The sequence below is a fragment of the Balaenoptera ricei genome, chromosome 3 (genome assembly GCF_028023285.1).
Source record: "Balaenoptera ricei isolate mBalRic1 chromosome 3, mBalRic1.hap2, whole genome shotgun sequence".
Lineage (NCBI taxonomy): Eukaryota > Metazoa > Chordata > Mammalia > Artiodactyla > Balaenopteridae > Balaenoptera > Balaenoptera ricei.
Window position 1 is genome coordinate 108102157 of NC_082641.1, and position 24804 is coordinate 108126960.

At 35.5% G+C, this 24804-nt stretch overlaps 1 protein-coding gene across 1 annotated transcript in view; it reads left to right on the forward strand.

The window, feature by feature from the left end:
* Positions 1-24804, forward strand: part of ADAMTS19 (ADAM metallopeptidase with thrombospondin type 1 motif 19) — a 289571-nt gene that overhangs the window by 75832 nt on the left and 188935 nt on the right. The window contains exons 4-6 of the mRNA XM_059919450.1: positions 1966-2138; positions 3747-3830; positions 4506-4663. Of these exons, the coding sequence (XP_059775433.1) occupies positions 1966-2138; positions 3747-3830; positions 4506-4663 (415 nt within the window). The remainder of the gene's footprint in view (positions 1-1965; positions 2139-3746; positions 3831-4505; positions 4664-24804) is intronic.

Genomic DNA, 24804 nt, shown 5'->3' on the forward strand with positions numbered 1-24804 from the left:
TTTCTTGTTTCATAATATAATGCTTATTGTTGTTAAATAAGGAGCCTTGGCATTTATTTTCGTAACACTTTTGTTAACTTAGTTAACTGACTCTACTTGACATTTGGATAAAACTTTGTTAAATAGATTTTTAGTCTGTGTCCCTGTGACAAAAAATGAGAAACCGTAATTTATGGAGATATCTGAGAACAGTGAAGTTTCCAGCAATCGTGGCAGGATCTACTTCATGTTAGAGCTCAGAGCTAACTCAGTTGGACCTAGAAGTTAGTAATAGAAGGGACCCAGTAGCTCAAGAATAGAAGAGATAAACTAATCCTGGCATCATGAAAGGGTGTTAGAAGGCAAGTAAGGTGGAATAGGTAGTAGGATAGGATAAGATAGAATAGAATAGAATTGACATCAAAGTTAAAGTACCTGGAACAAGACTCACAAAAGGGAATTTATCAGAAACCAAGATGATGGACTGGAACTATGAGCATACATACAAATTCAAAACAAAGATGTTCACGGAAACGTGACTAACTGGACACACATTTTTATATCCATGGGATTCCACCAAACACACATGTTTACTTCTGGGGGCTCCACTAAAATTAGAATACAAACATATAAAAGATGTTGGCCCAAAAGTACAAGTTTGGGAAAGAAGATGACAGCTATTTAGTGACATCAACAGAATTTTGGTAAATGGCAAGGAGAGGAACAGGTGATAGCTAATACAACAATGGATTGCGGAGGTCATTGCACAATTGTAAAAACTTGTCAAGGACAATTGAATTGTACATTTAAATGGCTACATGTTATGGCATGTAAATTACCCCTCAATAAAGCTGTTAAAATCATAAATTCGTTATTAAGGTACCACATGCATACAGGAAGTTGCACAAATGATGTGGCCAACTGCTGAATTTTCCCAAAATGAACATAACCACATAGGTATGACTCAGATCAGAGTATAGAAAATATCAGCACCGTAGATGTCCCCCTTGTGCCCACTCCTAGGCACCAATCATCTCTAGCTTACCCAATCTGGGGATTTTAATTTATTTAATTTACTGCGGTTAATTTGCATTCCTCTGAAGACTAATGCTATTGAGCACCTTCTCATATGCTAATTAACCATTTGGAGCTCCTGAAATGGCTCTTCAGATTTGTGGCCAATTTTTCAATTGGGTTATCTGTTATTGATTTAGAGTAGCTTTTTATTACTTTATTATGGAAAAGTACTGTAAATATCTTCTCCCACTTGGTTGCCTGCTTTTCATTCTGATAGTGGCATATTTTCATAAACAGAAATTTTACATTTTTATGTAGTTAAATTTATAAATATGTTTATTTGTGGTTACTGCTTTTATCTGGCCCTGTTTGAGGAATCTGGTACCCTGAGGTCATAACTTCTATATAATCCTGATGGAAGGCAGAACCAATTCCTGTGTAACCCATGTATAGTTTGAGTAAATAGGGGCACCTGCCTGACATTAGGATGTATGGGTCAGTCACTTCGGGCACTTCTGGCAAGTCGACCGTTATTTTGTCACTGATTTCAAAATGAAAATCATGGTGTCTTTTATATATGGAATTATTTTATTTATATGAATCTCTGTGCTAAAAATTTTACAAATGTGATCTTACTATAAGCCACCCACAACTCTAGAAAGCAGGTGATACTGTTATTCATTTTACAGATGAGGAAACTAAGGCCGACTGAGTGATGTTAGTTTCCCAAGTGGCAGAGTTAATAAATGGTAGAAGTCCAGTCTGTCTGATTCCAAAGTCATGTTCCAAAGCCAAATGCTCATTTAGATTCCCTATATGCAGGGAACTTATTTGGTCTTGCTCGCCATTATATCATCAGCACATGTTGGTATTCGATAAGCTTTCTTTTTAATTATTGAAGAAATGGAGGTTTTTTATTCACTTTGCTAAGATAGAGGCACATTTGAAAAATTCATTTCTGTGTTGCAGATAAAGGAAGAACTAGATCTAAAAAAATAACAGAAAGTGGAAGAGGGAAACGATATTCATACAAATTACCTCAAGAATACAACATAGAGACTGTAGTGGTTGCAGACCCAGCAATGGTTTCCTATCATGGAGCAGATGCAGCCAGGAGATTCATTCTAACCATCTTAAATATGGTAGGCAAACTTTAAAGTGCGCTTGGAATTTTTTCAAGAAAACTCTAAGGAAGAAATGTGTGAGTATAATGAAGTTCTTTAAAAATTAACTCATTACTATTCCTTTCTTTTATTGACATCAGTAAAAAAAATACTTTAGGTGTACCAAATTGATCCATCTCAAAAGAGATATCAAAATAATAATTCACGTCTTCTAGTAAAAAATCCTTATTGTTAATCTGATGTGGCAAAACTCTTTTTCTGTTATTCTTTTATCTCTTTTTGTGCCTTTCTTTCTTTTTTATAAAAGGCCATTTGTTGAAATAGCAGAAATGTTATATTTGTTTATGTGCATGGCCCCACCCAAAGTACTATAGATTATGAGGTGGAACAAAAATGGAGGTTGGTAATCCACTGAGCGCTTATATAGGTATGTAAAATTGCATGTCAGATATAAAACTAGTTGATGAGTAAGACCTAATAGCTAATAGTTATTAGCTGAATCCCATGTAGCTAACTTTGGTTGATAGCTTCTGGACTGTAGAAATCTAACTTGTACCTAGGATCCTATGGATGCTTACTACCACGTGAATCCTTTGACTTAATTGCATACCCTGTTGCGTAAACTTCCTTCAAGGCAGAATTAGAAGGTTGTCGTGAAGAGTGGTTCTTAGGGGAGAATAAACATAAATGAAAGCCAAAGGCAAGTGTCCATTTATAACTTCAGTTGCCATATTAAACAAGGTGAGAACCACTAATTCAAGGATAAATATGTTATATAAAATTACTATTTTTACTATTTTTTGCTATTGTCTGGCATGTTTTTTTTTCAGTGAACCTATTTTCCCACACTTCAGTCATTTCTGTCTGTGTTCAGCTAACTGCTGACCACTCAACCAGCATTCTGTAAAGGGTAGGCAGGCATAGCCTACCAACCTCAGTCTCTTTTAAATAGTACTATCTCTGAAAGCGTGGGTTTGGTGTGCCAGTTTTAATTTTCTATTATAAATTAAATGCTCAATTTTACCAAAAAAATCAAGGTACCACATACAAAATTTGCCTTCCTTTCCAGCATTGTTACACATACCACGTTTTGGGAAAATCAGTTATAATGATGACCTGAAACCGTTAAGCAACGATGGCCTTGTCTTCATGGGCAGCCTTGAAGGGAAGAGCTTTGAAAAAACCCTGTTCCTATTTGGCAGTTAGCCTTGGGGAGAAAAAAACTCTAAGGAATAAATTAGGAGGCGGCATAAAGCAGGCTGAATTTTCAGGACATATTCTCAGAAGAAAGGACACTAGCATTTTGTGGTCTTAAGAAAATTTCTAGGGTTTAGTTACTAAAATTTTTCTCTTCAGTATCGTGAAAAGCCCAACGTTCCCTCTGCACCCCATTGAAATGCCTAGATTATCAAGGCTGCAGTGAGTATATCAGAATGCTAGGTCTAAATTTCTTGGTATCTAAAATGAATTAATTATTGCTTATTAAGCTAATTTTAAAATAATTAAAAAAATTTTAATATATAAAATTACTCAACTGAATTGACACTTCTCCCATGTCTGGGCTTTAAGAAAAATTAAGATGTTTTTCAGTTTTATTTTAGGATTTTTATTTTTATTTGTTTTTAGGTTTTTAACCTTTTCCAACACAAGAGTCTTGGTGTGCAGGTCAATCTTCGTGTGATAAAGCTTATTCTGCTCCATGAAACTCCAGTAAGAAAGTCTTGAGTTTTTCGTTCAATTAAGTGGGTGAGAAGTTGTGTTCAGGTACTTTTAAGTAAAGGGAATGTTAGGGATTTACTTTTTATTGACTTGAAATCCAGAAGTATCCACTGAGTCACTTAAAGTATACATAAAACTGGCCGTTAGTCTTAGTTAATACCTCAGTTATATTCCAAAATTGGAATGTTCTTAGTTTCTAAGGATCCTGACAACAAACCTTAACTTTGCAAAATGCAATTTTAAAAAGTCATTTTTAATGACAGTTTTATTTTCTTATTTAAGCATGGGCTTTATCTGTAATTCAATTTAAACAGAGACTATTCTGTGGCATCTTTTTAGCATGCTGCTTATCTGGTACTTTGGAAAACCTTTGTTCTTAAATTGTGTAAATAATGAGTGATTTAAGTCTAAAAGTTCCACATTCTTAATATTCCATTGCACCTCTCTTCTTCTTCAGAATAACATTAAACAGATTTTGTAATTACTGTACCTTCACAAAGTTTTAAGATTTTTAGCTCAGGCAAAATTAATCCTGAATGTCTTCCAGGTTCTAATTAATGTTATGGTCAGCAGTCTGCTTTAGTAATTCAAGAAGTCCCCTCAGTTTTTAGTTTTTTTGTATATCTGAGAATAATTTGCCTTGAAGTGAAATCTCTTCTTTTGCAGGCAGATCTATATATTGGGCATCATGGAGAGAAAATGCTAGAGAGCTTTTGTAAGTGGCAACATGAAGAATTTGGCAAAAAGAATGATATACATTTAGAGATGTCAACAAACTGGGGAGAGGACATGACTTCAGTGGATGCAGCTATACTTATAACAAGGTAAATTTTCCAAAGCCAATTAAATGACATTCTTAATTTGATGTCCATGCTGTTAATCCTATTAATCCCTTCATAGAATGCTTTTATTCCAGATTTTCTGTTCCAGAAAACTTTTGGCATAATGCTGTTAGTCGTTTCCCTCAATTCATAACTGATTTCTGAACAGCCACATATTGGCTGGTATATTGACTAAACATTTAGTTAATTAATTTCAAAAAAAAAATTAACCTCAATTTTTGATGTGAAGACGTAGCCAACGATGACGATAAGTGAAAATGCTGGTGAATTTTGGTGGAACTTTGAACTTATGAACCTACGTGGTATGTTTTTCAGTCATCACCATATAAAGTATCCAGTATGTTAAATTGAGCAATTGATAGACTTTCTGTTTCCATCTGAGAAAAAAGTTTCAATTAAGTCTCTAGCTAATTAATTTTGAGCTGTGTTGTGAGTGTCCTACTCAAACATTTGTATTGCAGCACTGAGTGTAAATATAAGAAGGTGAAATGATGAGCAACAATTAACTCTCTATGAGCACTCTGTATGAGTAATTATTTACAAGTTTGTTTTGCTTAGAGCTAGTAAAAATGAATGGTAGTTCATTGTTAACTAGCAATTTAATTTTAGTATCAATAATGTTGACATTTCACATCTCAGAATACACAGTGACATTTAAACATGATTTTCTGTAATGAGTCTATTGAATTTGTGATAGCTTCTTGTTGCTGAATTGTATAAAAACTATTCTACTTATAAATAATTCATAAAGATGAAATAATCTCTATGCAAGAACACAACTGGACTTCCATTTCCAGCTTTGTAGGTGTACCTGATACTGGACCTCTGCAATAAACAACCATAAAACTGGAAAACATTTATGAAGCAACTACTTGCAGTTACTGGAGAATGAGCAGTGCAATCTCTGAAAGAAGGAAAATTTCCTAAGTAAGCCCCACAGCCAAGCCAACTTTTTGCCTGGGGACAATTTTTTGACTGGTACAGCAAGCTGGAATCTAGGTAGAGCACAGTGGTCCTGCTGAAAGCACCAGAGAAGAAGATCCTTTGTGGACAGAGGTGCCAAGAAGTCCTTGTGCAGATCATCTGTGAGGACTTTGCAAGGCTGGTCTAAATACACAGAGATAAAAACTACCCAAAATTTATCAGGGTGCTGTTGCTGTGGAGTTTGGATGTTAAAAAGGTACTAGAAATTGAGCAGATTTGGACCACAAGAGTGGAGCAGCCTTGTTAATACCTTGTCATCACTCCTGGCATTTATCTGAGAAAACAGAAAGGCTGTGCCTACACAGTAGGCACCATGATCCAGAGAAATGCCCTCTCTTGAACTGTCCTAACAAAGCCTAAAACCAAGTCCCAGTAAGGTATTCAGAGGAGATGGAGTTTGGAGGTTGAGTCCCACCAGTTTACAAAGGTTTGGGAATCATCTTGAGCTTTTGGTAGATCCTCCCTACCAAGGAATAAACTCAAACCTACCTACATTCAGAGTGAGGAGCAAGTAAAACAAGAGACAGCACTCTTCAGAGGAAGATAAGAGAATCTTGAATCTCTATAATATATCATATACAATGTCTGGAACATAATGAAAATTAGCCAAGCAAAAAAACATGAAAATGTGACCCATGGTCAAAGAAAAGTAGTCAGTAGAAGCTGACCCCAAGATAGCTTAGAAGTTGGATTTACCAATTAATGTAAATACTGGACCTCTGTCATTGGAATCTCAAAAGAGAGTGAGAATGGGTAAGAAAAGTATTTGAAGATGTAATGGCAAAAAGTTTTCACAAATTTCATGAAAAACAACAACTTAGAAACCTAGACATATCATAGAAAAATTGGTCAAAACCAAAGATATAGAAAAAAAAGTGAATTGGCTAGAGTGAAGGGATACATTACACAGAAAACAATCTTAAGATGGATAACTGACTTCCTGTTGGAAAAAAAAGCCCAAAAGACAGTGAAGTGATATCTCTAATGTACTGGGGGGGAAAACCCTATCAACAAAACTTCTTAATGAATTCTTAAGGGTATTTTCTTAATGTATGAAAGTGCATCTACATACACATACACACACAAAAAGTCTATAACTAACATCACAATTAATGGTGAAAATCAAAATTTTTTAAGACTGGGAGCAAGGCAAGGATGTCCACACTTACCACTTCTGTTCAGTATTGTGCTGACAATCATAACCATAATCAGTATATTAAGCTGGCATTGGGGGGGGGGGTATAAATCCTGGGAAGAAAAAATAAAAAGTGTCTCTTCACATATGACATGACTTGGTACAAAGAAAATTTTAAGCAATCTAGGAGAAAAAAAATGCTAGAATTTATAACTGAATTTTACAAGGCCACAGAATATAAAGTCAATTTAGAAGAAAAATTGTATTTATATATGGTAGAAATAAACACTTGGGAAAATTTTACAGTAACTTCCAAAACCGTGAAATATTAAGAATAATTTAACAAAATAAAATGATATCTACACAGCTATACTTAGAGAAATTAAAACTCTAAATAAAGGTTCATTCAGTGGAAGACTAAATACAGTAAGTCCCCTACATACGAACAAGTTCCATTCCAGGAGTGCATTTGTAAGTTCAATTTGTTTGTTAAGTCTGACACAGTTAGCCTAGGTACCCAACTAACACAATCGGCCATATAGAACTGTACTGTAATAGGTTTATTATACTTTTCACATAAATAATACTTAAAAAACAAACACACAGAAAAAGAAAACATTTTTAATCTTGCAGTGTAGTACCTTGAAAAGTACAGTGGTACAGTACAACAGCTGGCATACAGGGGCTGACATCGAGTGAACAGGCAAGAAGAGTTACTGACTGGAGGAGGGAGAGGAGGTGGGAGATGGTAGAGCTGAAGGATCGTCAGCAATAGGAGATGGAGGGCAAGCTGCAATTTCACTCACGCCTGACATTGATGGCAAGGGTTCTGGTTCCTCGCTGGATTCAATTCTATCTACCCTCTAGAAAAAACAATCCAGTGATGTCTGGGTAGTAGCTCTTTTTTTCTCATCATAGATGATACGGTAGCACTGGATTACATTCTGAACGGCTGCTGCAACCTTCGTGCACTGTTCTACGTTCAGGTCCTGTGCCTCAAAAACTAATAGTGCCTCCTCAAATAAAAATCCCTTTGCCATTTCCTGCATCGTGAATCTCTTTGGTTCTTTAGTTACTTCTTCTTCCTCTTGTCTCTCTTTGTCCTTTCTCTGGGCCTCCAGTTCCACCAGGTCTTCATTAGTAAGCCCCTCTTGTTGCACAGCGCGGAGTTCAATGAAGTCGTTTCCTCTTGCAGATCTAGCTCCAGCTTCTCGCTGAGGGTCACTAAGTTGCTGAAAACCTCTTTGGACTCCTCATCCACCTTCTCAAATCCACAAAAATCATGAACAAACTGCAGGCAAAGGTTCTTCCAAACCCCATTCATGGTGATGGCTGTAACCTCACGCCAAGCAAAGTCAATGTTTTTTATGGCCTTGTAGATGTTATGCAGTAGTCCTTCCAAAATTGTCGCAAGGTTGTTCCTGATTCATCAGTCGCCTTTACTGCCTGATGAAAAGTGTGACATAAATAATATTTCTTGAAAGTTGCTATAGCTCCCTGGTCCATAGGTTGGTTGAGCGACATAGTATTCAGTGGCAGATGCACTACTTTGACGTTGGGATAAAAGTTGTCCACGAATGGGGTGTGGCCTGGAGCATTGTCGAGCAGGAAGAGAATGTTGAATGGGACCTCCTTCTCCAAGCAGTATTTCTCTACCTCTGGGATAAAGTGGTGGAAAAACCAGTCCTGGAAAATGGCCTGTGTAACCCAGCTTTGGAGTTACTCTTCCACACAACAGGAAGAGAGCACTTGGCAATGTTTTTAAGGGCTCTTGGGTTCTCTGAATGATAAACTAAGAGAGGCTTCAACTTCATATAGCCAGAAGCATTGCCACCAAACAACAGCTAGCCTATCCTTTGCTGCTTTATAGCCTGGCATCAACTTTTCCTCCTTACTGATGTAACTTTGGTCTGGCATCCTTTTTCAGTACAGTCCTGTCTCACCCACATTAAAAACCTGCTCAATTAAATATGTGTCTTCATCAATAATTTCTCAAAGCATTTCAGGAAATTCCTGAGTATCTGCACTCGCTGCCTCACCACTTACTTTTACGTTGTGAAGGTTGGCTCTAGCCTTGAACCGATGAAAACCAGCTGTGGCTGGCATTAAAAGATGCGCCCTCTGATTCTTCACCGTGTTTCTTCTTCAAGTCTTCATAAAGGCTTTTAGCTTTCTCTTGAATCAGCATTAAGCTGAGTGGGACTCCATGCTGATGCTGGTCCAGCCTCCACACACTGAGAAGTTTCTCCATCTCCTCCATCACTTTTCCACACTTCTTCGATAATATTGTTGACATCTTCGGCACAGCAGACTTCACGTGTTACATGATCTTGTCCTTGTTCTTTAGAATTGTGCCAGTGGTTGAACGATTCATGTTACAAGAGTGACAGAAGTCTACCATCTTTTCGCTTTGCTCCACTCTCTCAATTATTTTCACTTTTATTTCCATCGGTATCGCTTGGTGCTTCTTAGTAGTACCAGCTACATCACCACTGCTTTTATGCTTGCTTTGGACATCCTGGGCTTGAAATAAAGATACTGTACTCTTGTACTCTATACCGTACTGTAGAGTAAAGTATACAAAAGCACAGCCAGTTGTAGAGGATGCACGCACATGACAGCATATGCCAGACATGTGAAATAACTTATGTGATTGGACATGCGAACGCACGTTCACACCTTTGAAAGTTCTCAATTAGAAGGTTTGTATGTAGGGGACTTACTGTGTTGTCAAGATGTCCATTTTCCCCAAATTGACTTATAGAATTACTATAATCCCAATGAAGATCTCTGCAGGCTTTTTTTTTTTTTTTTCTTTTTGTAGAAATTACAATCTGATTCCAATATTTATTTGGGATAGGAAAGGACATAGAAGAGTCAAAACAGTTTTGTAAAAGAAGAACAAATTGGGTGGACTTACACTATCTGATTTCAAAACTTACTATAAAGGTTTGGTAATCAAAACAGGATGGCTTTGACAGAAAGTTAGCTATAGAAATTAGTAAAACAGAATAAAGAGTCTGGAAATATACTCACATATATATGGTCAGTTGACTTTCAGTAATACCACCAGCATAATTCAAGATGAAAAGATAGTCTATTCATCAAATGATTCTAGAACACCTGGATAACCATTTGAAAAAAATGAATCTTGGGGAATTCCCTGGCAGTCCAGTGGTTACGACTGCACTTTCATTGCCATGCCTGGTCAAGGAACTAAGATCCCACAAGCCAAGGGTTGTGGCAATAAACAAACAAACAAAAAAAAACACCCAACCCTGCTTGAGTGATGTTAATTCATAATAGATCATAGAATGCTACAACTATAAAACTTTTATTAAAAACGAAATCTTCATGACTGTGGGAAGGGCAGTGATTTCTTAGATTGGATACAAAAAAAACATTAAACAAAAATTATTAAAAATAATCGTTTGGGCTTCTTGAAAATTAAAACCACATCATGTCCAAAAACATTGTTATGTAAATGAAAAGACAAGCCCCAGAATTGGAAAAAATAGATGCAATACATATATCTATTGAAGAATTTGTATGCATAATGTGTATGCATATTTACATATATATATACAATAGATGAATATTTAAAACTTTAAAACTCAATAAGAAGGATGATCAACTATATATGACCTGTTTTTATCCAAACAGTAGCTGGTAATCTTGAGTTGACTATTTGACCTCTATGAGTCACATTATTATGAGGATACTAGTACAGAGTGAAGAATATAAGAACTTGTATAACATCAAACATATACTGAACATTCAATAATTTTTTCCAAACATAAATAATTGTATAAGATCCTGTGCAAGCTTTTATTAATGTGGACAACATACTATCAAAAGTATCTTTTGTTGAATTATTATATAATAAATGTTTTTAATTGATAGTTGGTCAGCCCATGGCTATTATTGCATTCCATATTATCTCAGACACAGTGAAGAATCATCTACTATGGCTGAAAGTATTCTCTAGTGATTGAGAACATTTGATGGGGTTAGTTTAATATATTAAATATTACTAGTATTTTATGAACAAATTAAGGTTTAAATTTAAATGAGAAAATAATATGTAAAATTCCTGACATCTAGGAATTGTGAAACAAGTATGAGTTCCTTTTTCTTCTTTTAGCTCTTTATATTCAGTGAAAATTTATTTTATAATTTACACTTTCCCTTTCTGTAGAATGAGCCTGCCTTGCCTTGGGATTTTTACTGTAAGTTCACTGAAGAGTTCAATAAAATACTGACACTTTCAATGTTTTATATATTTGAAAGAATGTAAGTCTACCTTGTATACACTATTGGATTTTTACTAAATTATTTATTTATTTTAAATTTAATTTTTATTTTATATTGGAGTATAGTTGATTTACAACGTTGTGTTATTTTCAGGTGTACAGCAAATTGATTCAGTTATACATAGACATACATCTATTCTTTTTCAGATTCTTTTCCTATATAGGTTATTACTGAGTAGAGTTCCCTGTGCTATACAGTAGGTCCTTGTTGATTATCAATTTAATATATAGTAGTGTATATATGTTAATCCCAACCTCCTAATTTATCCCCCACCCCACATTTCCTCTTTGGTAACCATAAGTTTGTTTTCTAAGTCTGTGAGTCTGTTTCTGTTTTGTAAATAAGTTCATTTGTATCATTTTTTTAGATTCCACATACAAGTGATACCATATGGTATTTGTCTTTCTCTGTCTGACTTACTTCACCTAATATTATGATAATCTCTAGGTCCATCCATGTTGCTACAAATGGCATTATTTCATTCTTTTTATGGCTGAGTAATATTCCATTGTATATATGCACCACTTCTTCTTTATCAATTCCTCTGTCAATGGATATTTAGGTTGCTTCCATGTCTTGGTTATTGTAAATAGTGCTGCTGTGAGCAATGGGGTGCATGTATCTTTTCGAGTTACGGTTTTCTCCAGATATATGCCCAGGAGTAGGATTGCTGGATCATATGGTAGCTCTATTTTTGTTTATTTAAGCAACCTCCATACTGTTTTCCATAGTGGCTATACCAACTTACATTTCCACCAACAGCACAGGAGGATTCCCTTTTCTCCACACCCTCTCCAGCATTTATTGTTTGTAGACTTTTTGATGATGGCTGTTCCAACCACTGTGAGGTGATATCTCATCATAGTTTTGATTTGCATTTCTCTAATAATTAGTGATGTTGAGCATCTTTTCATTTGCCTGTTGGCCATCTGTATATCTTCTTTTGAGAAATGGCTATTTAGGTCTTCTGCCCATTTATTGATTGGGTTTTTATTTTTTTGCTATTGAGCTGCATGAACTGTTTGTATATTTTGGAGATTAATCCCTTGTTGGTCCATCGTTTGCGAATATTTTCAATATTTTCTCCCATTCTGTGGGTTTTCTTTTCATTTTGTTGATGATTTCCTTTGCTGTGAAAAAGCTTTTAAGTTTAATTCGGTCCCATTTGTTTATTTTTTTTTCATTACTCTAGTAGACAGATCCAAAAAGATATTGCTGCGATTTGTGTCAGAGAGTTCTGTCTATGTTTTTTTCTATGACTTTTATAATATCCAGTCTTACATTTAGGACTTTCATCCATTTTGAGTTTATTTTTGTATGTAGCATTAGAGAGTGTTCTAATTTCATTCTTTTACATGTAGCTGTCCAGTTTTCCCAGCACCACTTATTGAAGAGACTGCCTTTTCTCCATTGTATCAATATATTCTTCCCTCCTTTGTCATAGATTAATTGAACATAGGTGCATGAGATAATTTCTGGACTTTCTATCCTTTTCCACTGATCTATAAGTCTGTCTTTGTGCCAGTACCATACTGTTTTGATGACCGTAGCTTTGTAGTGTAGCCTGAAGTCAGGGAGCCTGATTCCTCCAGCTCTGGTAGTTTTTTTCCTCAAGATTGCTTTAGCTATTTGGGGTCTTTTGTGTTTTCATACAAATTTTAAGATTTTTTGTTCTAGATCTGCAAAAAATACCATTGGTTATTTGATAAGGATTGCATTGAATCTGTAGATTGCCTTGGGTGGTATAGTCATTTTGACAATATTGATTCTTCCAATCCAAGAACATGGTATATCTTTCCATCTGTTTGTGTCATGTTTGATTTCTTTCATCAGTGTCATATAGTTTTCGGAGTACAGGCCTTTTGTCTCCTTGGGTAGGTTTATTCCTAGGTATTTTATTCTTTTTGATGTAATGGTAAATGGGATTTTAAAAAATTTCTCTTTCTGATATTTTGTTGTTAGTGTAAAGAAATGCAACGGATTTCTGTGTATTAATTCTGTGCCCTGCAAATTTACCAAATTCATTGATGAACTCTACTAGTTTTCTGGTAGCAGCTTTAGGACTTTCCCTGTATAGTATCATGTCATCTACAAACAGTGACAGTTTTACTTCTTCTTTTCCAATTTGTATTCCTTTTATTTCTTTTTCTTCTCTGATTGCCGTGGCTAGGACTTCCAAAACTATGTTAAATAAAAGTGACAAGAGTGGACATCTTTGTCTTGTTCCTGATCTTAGAGGAAATGCTTTCAGCTTTTCACCATTGAGTATGATGTTAGCTGTGGGTTTATCATAGATGGCCTTTACTGTGTTGAGGTGGGTTCCTTCTATGCCCACTTTCTGGAGAGTTTTTCCATAAATGGGTGTTGAATTTTGTCAGAAGCTTTTTCTGCATCTATAGAGATGATCATATGGTTTTTATTCTTCAATTTGTTAATGTGGTGTATCATACTGATTGATTTGCAGAGATTGAAAAATCCTTGCATCCCTAGGGTAAATCCCATTTGATCTTGGTGTATGATCCTTTTTATGTATTGTTGGATTTGGTTTGCTAGTATTTTCTTGAGGATTTTTGCATCTGTGTTCATCAGTGATATTGGTCTGTAATATTCTTTTTTTGTGGTATCTTTGTCTGGTTTTGGTATCAGGGTGATGGTGACCTCATAGAATGAGTTTGGGAGTGTTTTCCTCTGCAATATTTTGGAATAGTTTTAGAAGGATAGGTGTTAACTCTTCTCTAAATGTTTGACAGAATTCACACATGAAGCCAGCAAAAGTCCTGGACTTTTGTTTGTTGTGAGTTTTTCATCACGGTTTCAATTTCATTACTTGTGATTGGTATGTTCATATTTTCTATTTCTTCCTGGTTCAGTCTTGGGAGATTGTACATGTCTAACAATTTTCCTTTTTTTCTAGGTTGTCCAGTTTACTGGCATATAGTTTCTTGTAGTAGTCTCTTATGATCCTTTGTATTTCTGTGGTGTCCATTGTAGCTTCTCCTTTTTCATTTCGAATTTTATTGATCTGAACCCTTTTCATTTTTATTTGATGGGTCTGACTGAAAGTTTATCAGTTTTGTTTATCTTTTCAATGAGCCAACTTTTAGTTTCACTGATCTTTTCTGTTGTTTTGTTCATCTCTATTTCATTTATTTCTGTTCTGATCTTTATGATTTCTTTCCTTCTACTAACTTTGGGTTTATTTGTTCTTCTTTCTCTAGTTGCTTTAAGCTGTAAGTTTAGGCTGTTTGAGATTTTTCTTGTTTCCTGAGGTAAGCTTGTATCACTATAAACTTCCCTCTTAGAACTGCTTTTGCTGCATCCCATAGGTTTTGTTTCGTCGTGTATTCTTTTTCATTTGTCTCTAGGTATTTTTTGATTTCCTCAGTGAACCATTGGTTGTTTAGTAACATATTGTTTAGCCTCCACGTGTTTGTGTTTTTTACAGTTTTATTTTTCCTGTAGTTGATTTCCAATCTAATAGCATTGTGGTTGGAAAAGATGCTTGATGTGATTTTAATTTTCTTAAATTTATCAAGGCTTGCTTTATGGCCCAGAGTGTGATCTATCCTGGAGAATGTTCCATGTGCACTTGAAAAGAATGTGTGTTCTGCTGCTTTCAGATAGAATGCTCTATCAGTATCAATCAAGTCCATCTGGTCTAATGTGTCATTAAAGGCCTGTGTCTCCTTGTTGATTTTCTGTCTGGATGATCTGCCCATTGATGAAAGTGGGGTATTAAAAGTCTCCCACTATTATTGTGTTACTGTTGATTTCTCCTTTTATGGCTGTTAGCATTTGCCTTATATATTGAGGTGCTCCTATGTTGGGTGCATATATATTTACAATTGTTATATCTTCCTGGATTGATCCCTTGATTATTATGTAGTGTCCTTCTTTGTCTCTTGTAACAGTCTTTATTTTAATGTCCCTTATGTCTGACATGAGTATTACTACTCCAGCTTTGATTTCCATTTGCCTGGAATACCTTTTTCCATCTCCTCACTTTCAGTATGTTTTTGTTGCTAGATCTGAAGTGGGTTTCTCGTAGAAAGCATGAATATGGGTCTTATTTTTGTATCCATTCAGCCAGTCTGTGTCTTTTGGTTGGAGCACTTAATCTATTTACATTTAATGTAATTACCGATATTTATGTTCTTATTGCCATTTTGTTAATTGTTTTGGATTTTTGTAGGTCTTTTTTCTTCCCTTCCTCTTTAGTTCTCGTCTCTTGTGATTTGATGACTATCTTAGTGTTGTGTTTGGATTCCTTTTTCTTTTTTTGTGTGTATATCTATTGTAGAGTTTTGGTTTGTGGTTACCATGAGCTTTTGATATAGTAGTCTATATATGTACAAGATTGTTTTATGTTGCTGGTCTCTTAATTTCCAATGCATTTCCAATATTCTGCATTTGTACTCTCCTCACTGTTGCTGTTTTTGATATCATATTTGTGTGCAGATGGTTTCCTACCTTTACTGTATGCTTACCTTTACTGGTCAGCTTTCCCATTCATAATTCTTGTTTCTAGTTGTGGCCTCTTGTTCTCTGCCTAGAGAAGTTCTTTTAGCTTTTGTTTTAAAGCTGGTTTGGTGGTGCTGAATTCTCTTAGCTTTTGCTTCTCTGTAAAGCTTTTGATTTCTCTGTTGAATCTGAGGAAGAGCTTTGCTGGGTAGAGTATCTGTGGTTGTAGGTTTTTCCTTTCCAGCACTTTCTGTTATTGTATGTTCTTTATATCTCTAGCTCTTCATTACACATTTCTCGTATCTTCTCAGTCTGTGTCTCCATTCTTTTCCCGAGATCTTGGGTCTCGTTTACTATCATTACTCTGAATTCTTTTTCGGTTAGATTGCCTATCTTCACTTAACTTAGTTGTTCTTCTGGGGTTTTATCTTGTTCCTTCATGTGGAACATATTCCTCAGCCATCTCATTTTGTCTAACTTTCTGTGTTTGCAATTTCCATTCTGCAGGCTTCATAATTGTAGTTCCTCTTGCTTTTGGTGTCTGCCCCCTGTTGGGTGAGGCTGGTCTGAGAGACTTGTGCAGGCTTCCTGGTGGGAGTGACTGGTGCCTTTGCACTGGTGGGTGGAGCTGGGTTTTGTCCCTCTGGTGGGTAGGGCCATGTTAAGGGATGTGTTTAGAGGCAATGTGGGCTCAGGAAGACTTAAACAGCTTATCTACTGAGAGTGGGGCTGTGTTTCCACCCTGTTGGTTGTTTGGCCTGAGGTGTCTCAGCATTGGAGCCTACAGGTTGTTGGGTGGAGAGCCAGGTCTTCATGGCAAATGGCAGCCTCCAGGAGACCTCATGCTAATAAATACTCCCTGGTACCTCCACCGCCAGTGTCTGTGTCCCCACAGTGAGCCACAGCACCCTCTGTTTCCCCAGGAGACCCGCCAAGACCAGCAGGTAGGTCTGACCCAGGCTTCTATGAAGTCTCTGCTTTTTCCCCTGAGTCCCAGTTTACACGAGACCTTGTGTGTGCCCTCCAAAATGGAGTTTCTGTTTTTCCCAGTCCTGTGGAGTTCCTGTGTTCAAGCCCAGCTAGCCTTCGAAGCCAAATGCTCTGGGGGCTCCTCCCAATGCCAAACCCCCAAACTGGGGAGCTGGACATGGGCTAGGAACTCTCATTTGTGTGGGACAACCTCTGCTGTATAACTATTTTCCACTTTGTGGGTCACCCACCTGCAGGGTATGGGAATTGATTGTATCATGAAAGCACCCTTCCTACCATCTTGTTGTGGCTTCTTCTCTGTCTTTGGGTGTAGAATATCTCTTTTGCTAGGTTCCAGTCCTTTTGTCGATGGTTGTTTAGCAGTTAGTTGTGATTTTGGTTTTTTTGTGAGAGGAGGTGAGTTCAAGGCCTTCTCCTCCACCATCTTATCTATAACCCTACTCAAAACACTTCGCATTTGTTGTCAGGCCACTAGCATTCAGCTTTGGAGCCCACTCCTCGTCAATAGAAACTCTTTCTGGGCTTCTATTTCATTGTGACAGTGGGACTCCAGAGGGCTTTGGTCACCTCTTCTGAAAGTTAGCCAAAGAGAAGCTCGAGGGTGCCTGGCATCTCTTGAAGATGCAAAACCAGTGTGGAGGCTGTTCCCTCCACTGGGACATACCCCAAGATGAGTGGGGTAAAGCTCTGGATGCTATGGAAGTCATGGTGGCCCTGGAGAACAACCTGAACCAGGCCTTTTGGGGTCTCTAAATAATTTATATTGGACTAACTTGCATCCCAAACTCTGTTATTGTATAAGGTCTGATATTTGTTACATAATGAAAATGGAATGGTATTTAACTTTTTCAAATGGTCAAATATATGAATGTTTAAAAAAGAAATAATAAGCCAGAATATTATTACCTTTTATTTCAGGTTAATATAGATATCATCTCATTTCATTTCCTCAGAGTTAAGCAGGTTGATGGGTAGAAAAATGATGAGAAAATTAAGTGGGTCATAGTTATTAAGACCTAGAAAAAGGAACAGCAAAATTAAATGCAGAAAACTGTTATAAAGTATTTCAAATAAAAAGGAAGTTTGAAGCATGAATGGAAATTAGCAAAGCATATAAGGATCAAACATTCTGATATAATAAGAAGTATGTTGGACAATGCGGACAAACATACATTTAATCCCAGCTAGCCTAGTTATGAACTGTGTGACTTAGCAAATTGTTTAGCTTCATTGATCATTAATTTTTCCTCTGTAAAATGGGTATGATAATACCATTTCACAGGATATCTGATTCAATAGAGATGATATACCTAAATAACCTAATACAATGCCTGACCCATAGTAAATACTCAATTAAAATAGTTACTATTTTGCCACTTTTGATTCTAATATTAAAGAATAGGGAACGGGATGTACAAAGGAAGGAGGCATGAGCAAATATGTTTCTGTTCTTCTGAACTACACATGAAGACTTTCTGACTCTAGCTTGTATTTCTGCAACTAATTTCTTTTAGTCTTATGCCCATTTATGGAGTAAAGAACAGCATTGTGAATTTATTAGACTCACTATTGGCGTTCACAGCCAATTCCAGTGAATGGTGACCCCCAAGAATTTTTTTAAGAATGTAATGATCTGATACTTTGATTAGTTGGAGGAATCCTCCATATTATCAGTTTCTCTACAGAGAGTTTATATACAGTATGTTTATGACAAGAGAAAAGAGCCACAGGAAATAACTTTAAGTATAAAGAATAAGAGTGGCATTTGCTCCTGTATAGCTTTCAACACATTTTCCGTACTGCATAACTGTCTTTATTCCTGTGAATTTTTGAGCTTTCTTTATGTACAGAACACTAAAAATTGTTCAATGACTTAAACTATACCTAAGTTTAGACTGACAAAAATCTGGCACCATCATTTTCATGTCTAATTATGTATAAGATAATCCTTGACTAAATAATTTTAGAAGGAAAAAACAAATTAATAGCACTTATATATAAAGATGTTAGTCTTTTCTAAAGGATTATAAGCAAAATACAGGTCTAAATCTATTTAAAGTTATTTAACAAATAATTAAACTTTAATCCTTTTAGTGTGTATTTTTTCAGCTCTCTGCTAAATTATATTGTTAAAATTGTTACAACATGTTTTAAAAACATGCATCTTTTTTATGGTAGAGTTTCTCTTAATGGCATTTCGGAATGACAGGGTAGCTTTGGAAAGAGACTATTTAAAATCATTTTATTATGGGGGGCTCCTCTAAGAAATCAGCTTATACTAAATTTTATCTTGTTTATGGCTTTAAGTGTGTTTTATTTGAATAAGTTTAACAAATATTAAAGTTTACTTAACTCTACCAAAAATTTTTTTATGAATTGCTTTTGAAAAAATAATAGAGTAGCAGATAATGCTGTTAATGAGTGATTAGGATTTTCAGTGAACATGTAGACCTCATTTTTAATTTTTAACCTGAATGTCATATGTCATATTTTATAATAATTTTATATGACAGTCTTCTTAAATATACTTTATTTTATTATAGTACTAAATATTTCTGAAAAAAGAATTTTTAGTGCTGTATACAATCTCTAGTATTAATTGTGATCACATAAGCTGTTGTATAGACTTATTTCAAACTTCTAACTTGTATTGCCCACCACTCTGATACAGAGAAGTTAGATTCTCAGAATGCATTAACCACAAAGGGTTTTTATATATTTCTCAGCTGATAAAATCTTCCTTCCTTATCCTCACAGTAGTTGGTTTTAGAAATACAGCTTCTGAGACTAAAGTGGATGATAATCATAATTTGAGTACTGATTCATATTTTTCACATTATAGAAATTTGAGAAGTCCAAGAATAAACATAAAACATGAGCTTATAATCCCACTACCTAGGAATAATTACAGCTAACATGTTTAAGTATATTTCTCCAGTTTTATTTCTATATATTTCTTTAGCCAAAAACATATATTTATAATATTTGGAGCATATTCTACATGCAAGTTTTGTCTCGCCCTACCAATACCATGACATTAATTTCATTCCTTATTTCCAATGCCATTTTTTCTCTTCAGAACTCTGAAAATAAAGAATCCCCTGCATCCATTATATATTTTTTTATGTTTCAAAGCTTTAAAAGCCTAACTGCTCTTCATCATTACCTTCCTTGTTGCTAGCCTGCCCTAGCAGTGTAACACAAGTATTTTCTTTTTAAAAAAAAGTTGTATGATGTATTTCATATATTAAAAAATAATAATAATACAATTAACACCTGCACGTTCACCCCTCCATGTACAGAACAGAACACTAACATGGAGTTGAAGTCCTCATTTTATATACTATTTTATAATACATATTTTCCCTTAAAATTCTATTCCAAACATTCCCTTGTCCTCAAGTACTTCTTTAGGAAATATTGTAGAATAATTCTCTCCCCCACCACCAAAATAATGCATGAACATCTGTGGTAGAAGTTGTCTAAAGGTAACCAATGTTTAGTTGGTGTGTGTATAGCATGAACTTTGTTTCATGCTATACACAGTTTTCTCTATATTTTAAAAATTAATTAATTAATTAATTTTTGGCTGCATTGGGTCTTTGTTGCTGCACATGCACTTTCCCTGGTTGCAGCAAGTGGGGGCTACTCTTTGTTGTGGTGCGCAGGCTTCTCATTGCAGTGGCTTCTCTTGTGGAGCACGGGCTCTAGGCACGCGGGCTTCAGTAGTTGTGGCACATGAGCTCAGTAGTTGTGGTGCATGGGCTTATTAGTTCCTCCGTGGCATGTGGGATCTTCCTGGACCAGGGCTCGAACCCTTGTCCCCTGCATTGGCAGGCAGATTCTTAACCACTGCGCCACCAGGCAAGTCCCAGTTTTCTCTGTTTGGTTGTTTGTTTGTTTGCTTTCTTTAACTTTACATTACGTCTTGCAAATCTTCATGTCATTTGTTGTGGAAGGGAGACTCATATACCCCAAAGAGGTCCACTCTTAATCCCCAGAACCTGTGAATATGTTCTCTTACATGGTAAAAGGGGCTTTGCAGATGTGATAAAAGGATGTTGAGATGAGATTATCCTGAATCATCTGCATGGGTCTATGTAATCACAAGAAAATGCAAGCAAACAGATTTTACCTTAGAGCCTCTAGAAGGAATGCAGCCTTGATGACACCTTGATTTTAGTCCAGTAAGACCTATATGTGGCTTCAGACCTCTGGAACTATAAGATAATACATGTCTGTTGTTTTAAGCCACTAAATTTGACACAATTTGTTACAGCAGCAATAGGAAGCCAACAAACTCATATTTGGTCTGTATCATTTGGAGGCAGGAACAGACATACTGTTTTACTGCATAGAAGTATCATAATTTATGTGACTACTATGTATTTATGTAACTTTCTGAATTTTCACGTTTAGAGAAAAATGTATAAACATCTTTATCTATATATGGTTGTAAACAGGTACTAGTATTTATTTAGGATAATTACAGGGTACTTGCTCTTGTGTTTAGAAAGATAATCTTCTCCATTATTGGCAAATGCTCATAAAATGCAGTTGAACTGCATGTTTGCCCATAGGCTAGGGTAACATATTAAAAGAATGAACTGAAGGTAGTAATATCTAGGATTCGTGAGAATATTCTAGATAACATTCTCCAGCAAAACACGTAATAACCTGTGTTTTGTAATTTCAGTTTGCTGGATCAAGTCAGTTTATAAAATAATTATTCGTCCTCAGATTTTCAAAACTTGAACTACTACCAAAGGACTAAATATGTCCTCTGTATGCGTAAATATGTACTCTGTATGGTTTTCAAAGATAAGACAAATTAAAGCATTGTTATTTCTAATGTATCACTTATTTATGGATAGAAAACTAAAGCTTCACTGTCTAAAAAGGACTTCTGCTCAAAACCTAATGAAAAAACGTTTTGGGAGGCAAAATTTGCTATAGTTTTGCTAAGCCACTTCATGTTTCATGGAAAAAAAGATTTTTGTACACTTCCTAAACCCTTTAGCAGAAATGTTGACTTCAGTTTTTTGCCCCCTGATAAATAGGACTTAAAATAGGGCTTAATAGCTTGCTTCTGGTTTTTTTTTGTTTTTTTTTGGAAAGCAGTAGGAATAAAAATCTGTGGTTGAAAATAGACAAAAAAAAACCTGTCAAAGGATTTACACATATATAACATATTGATAGATACTGACATAAATCTATCTTTATTCACCTGTGGGGCTAAGGTTTATGTGGAGGATCACTTTTCTCCATATCACTGCTTCCAGTGCCCTAATAGTGAAAATTAGCCCAATAAAGGGAATGTTTTATCTCTAAGTGACCTACCACCATTTGTCAGGAAAGTCTAAATGAATGGTTTGAGTAGTTGAGGAAAAATCCCTTTTTAGTTAGTGTAAACATAGATTATCAGATCTTTAGCTTTGGAAGAAAGTTATCAAAAATAAGATTAAAATTTTAATCTCCATGGATTCCATGGTCTTATCCATATTTGACAAACTGAACTCATAAACAGCCTAGTTTCTAGCGAATGCTCATCTTAGGTCCTTATTAAATGTTGTATGTTATGTGAGCACATGAGTAGGAAGAGATTTTAGCTCAGCTATTAATTTTGATTTCAACTAAAATGAATAATGTTCGTATAAATCCAAACCTATCTGCAGGAATATATTTTTTAAATTGTTCTGTGTGATGCAATGAAGTAAATAGTTTAAAGCTGACCTAGTGCTGTGGGCTAATAGTAACAAAAACACAAAACACTTTATCCCAACGGTCAATTCCATGATTTCTTAGTGTAATTTTCACATTTCTATGTGAAATTACAGAGAAGGTACGAGTCTGTGTGTCATGTAAATACTCTTTAATTTAGAATTTAATTTTATTAATGATAGTTTTGCCTTTCAGTATATACTGAAATGCTTTCAGTACAATACTTCTGAAAGTTAGTTTCAAAATAATGCCATTGGCAAGTAAGATAGAAAATTTAATAAAATATAGACATGGCAGAAATACGTTAATTTAATACAAATAATAGAATAATTTTTGAATGAATCATTTATAGGTATATCCCAAGGCACTATAAAGTTCTACAATGAGACTTATTCTCAGATGAATCTTCATTCTTGGAAATTAAAGGCTACATTTCATTTTTTTCAGTATAAATCAGAAGTTAAGCAGAATTTATTGGCCTTCCCAGTTGCCAAAGTCTAACAGTATCATTTCCATAAACTCACATAATGAAACTCTGTGATGCAGACTTCAGGCACACTGAGCCAAAAGTGAGCCAAAAATGAGAGAATTTGAATCAACATGATCACAGGTCTAGGCAGCAAGCAAATCTCTATCACCCTTACGCCTCAAAATCTTTGAATGTATGAAATTAAGATTACATTATTTTGGTCCTCTGGAAAGAAGTGTACAGTTGAAGAACTGAAGATTAAGAATTACAGTCTGATCTGAAATTTTTAAATGCTGGTGACAATTTGTTCTTCAGTTGTACTGAAAGGTATTTCCAGTGCTTTTGGATAAAAGACCTTGAATTTTTGAAAAAATGTGCTTTATTCATTTGTTTGCTAAGTGAACAGAAATTGGCTGTGTGATGGACTCTAAGTGCCCTTGACAATAAGCAGTGCATTTCTCATAGTTTTATCATGTTGTTTAGTTACAGATGAAGTCCCTTGTTTCACATTACGTAAATCAAAGTCATCTTGCAGCCTCATGCATTGATATGATGTATCGTACATTTATAAAAAGCACAAAAAATCCCTTTCCCTCTACATCTGAATATACTTTACACTCAGTGATTCTTGGCCCTAAGGTGAAGATTTGATTTTATGTGGTTCTTTAATTTTCTGCATTACCATATTATTCAATACCATCTGTTTTGGGTGTTTCTCTCTCGATTTGTTTGCTGGCAAAGGCAATTGCAAAATAGAACTATCCATTATTTAATACAATTCCCCAGGCTTCTTCCTCACTGATCCTGGGCCCCTTACATTTTACAGAGGTGATTGTGTGTCATTCTCTTCTTTGCCTTCAGAGTAGAAGCCTTTTTAATTTATCTTTATATTCCTCTTATCCAGTGCTTGGCATGCAAGAAGCCCATAATGAATCCTATTGTATAGTTTGTGCACTACACAACAGTAGAGGGAGCCATTTACGTTGTTGTGTATGTAAATGTACCATTAGAATTAAGCAGTGTACAACCTATACAACTAGGCTTGGTGTCCTTGTAATAAATTTGATTTCTAGATCATCTGATGCAGAGAAAGACTAAATATAGCTGGTCTTTTACTTGTTTCAAAAATGTCAGCAGACCTTTTCCATTCCTCTTCATCTATAATTATATTCAGACTCTGAATATGTTGCACGACCAGGAGGTATATTTTCCATTATCATTTGGTATTGGTTTTGAGCCACAGAGACCAACACTGAGCACAAGAAGAGGTTCTTTCTGTATTTTTTTGATAAGTGGAGAAGATTCTGTGTAGTACTCAGAATCAAAGGAAGAACTAAAGAACCAAGCATCAAGAAAAACAGTGAAGAAGGAGACATTAGTAATCTCTACCCCTGTGTTTGTATGATCCAGGGCCATTCACATTCTCTTACTATACTGTCTACTTTAGATCCTCTGAAAATGTGTGTTTGCATTGAAGAGGGTGTTAATCTGTGCAATTTCTGTGATTAGAAGTCAGTGACCAGAAAATATGACATATTTGAAGGAGGTTTTCCCAGTGGAAAGATGCTGGGGGTTGGCAATAGTTAGGGTAATCTACTGCAGTGGCTGTCAAAGAATCACTCAGCTTTTTTAAAAAAACCTTTGATTATAATCCTGGGAACAAGATTAATTAAGAGCAGTCTGTTTTGCCCAGATTCTTAAGGTTTTCAGTTTTGTATCTTGAATATTGAAGGCAATGCCATCCACTAGTTTCACTTAGAAGTTTAGGATAGGGTAGCTTGAGTGGTTACATTTATGGGATAAAATTTGAGTGCATCTTCCCTCATTTTTCTGAGTTGTTCTTCTAATTTTCGCATGTATTTTCAGAAAGATACTTTTTTACCAAAAAGGCATAAATTTTAAGACCTTTCAGTGCTGATGGGCAATCTGATTATTTTTTTCTATTAAACTTTTTTTCTTTCATTCAGTTGGGACAGTAAATTTTTTAAGGCATATGCAAGCAACGTTGATAGGATTATATACCTTCTGTATATAAAAGAAAAGATTCTG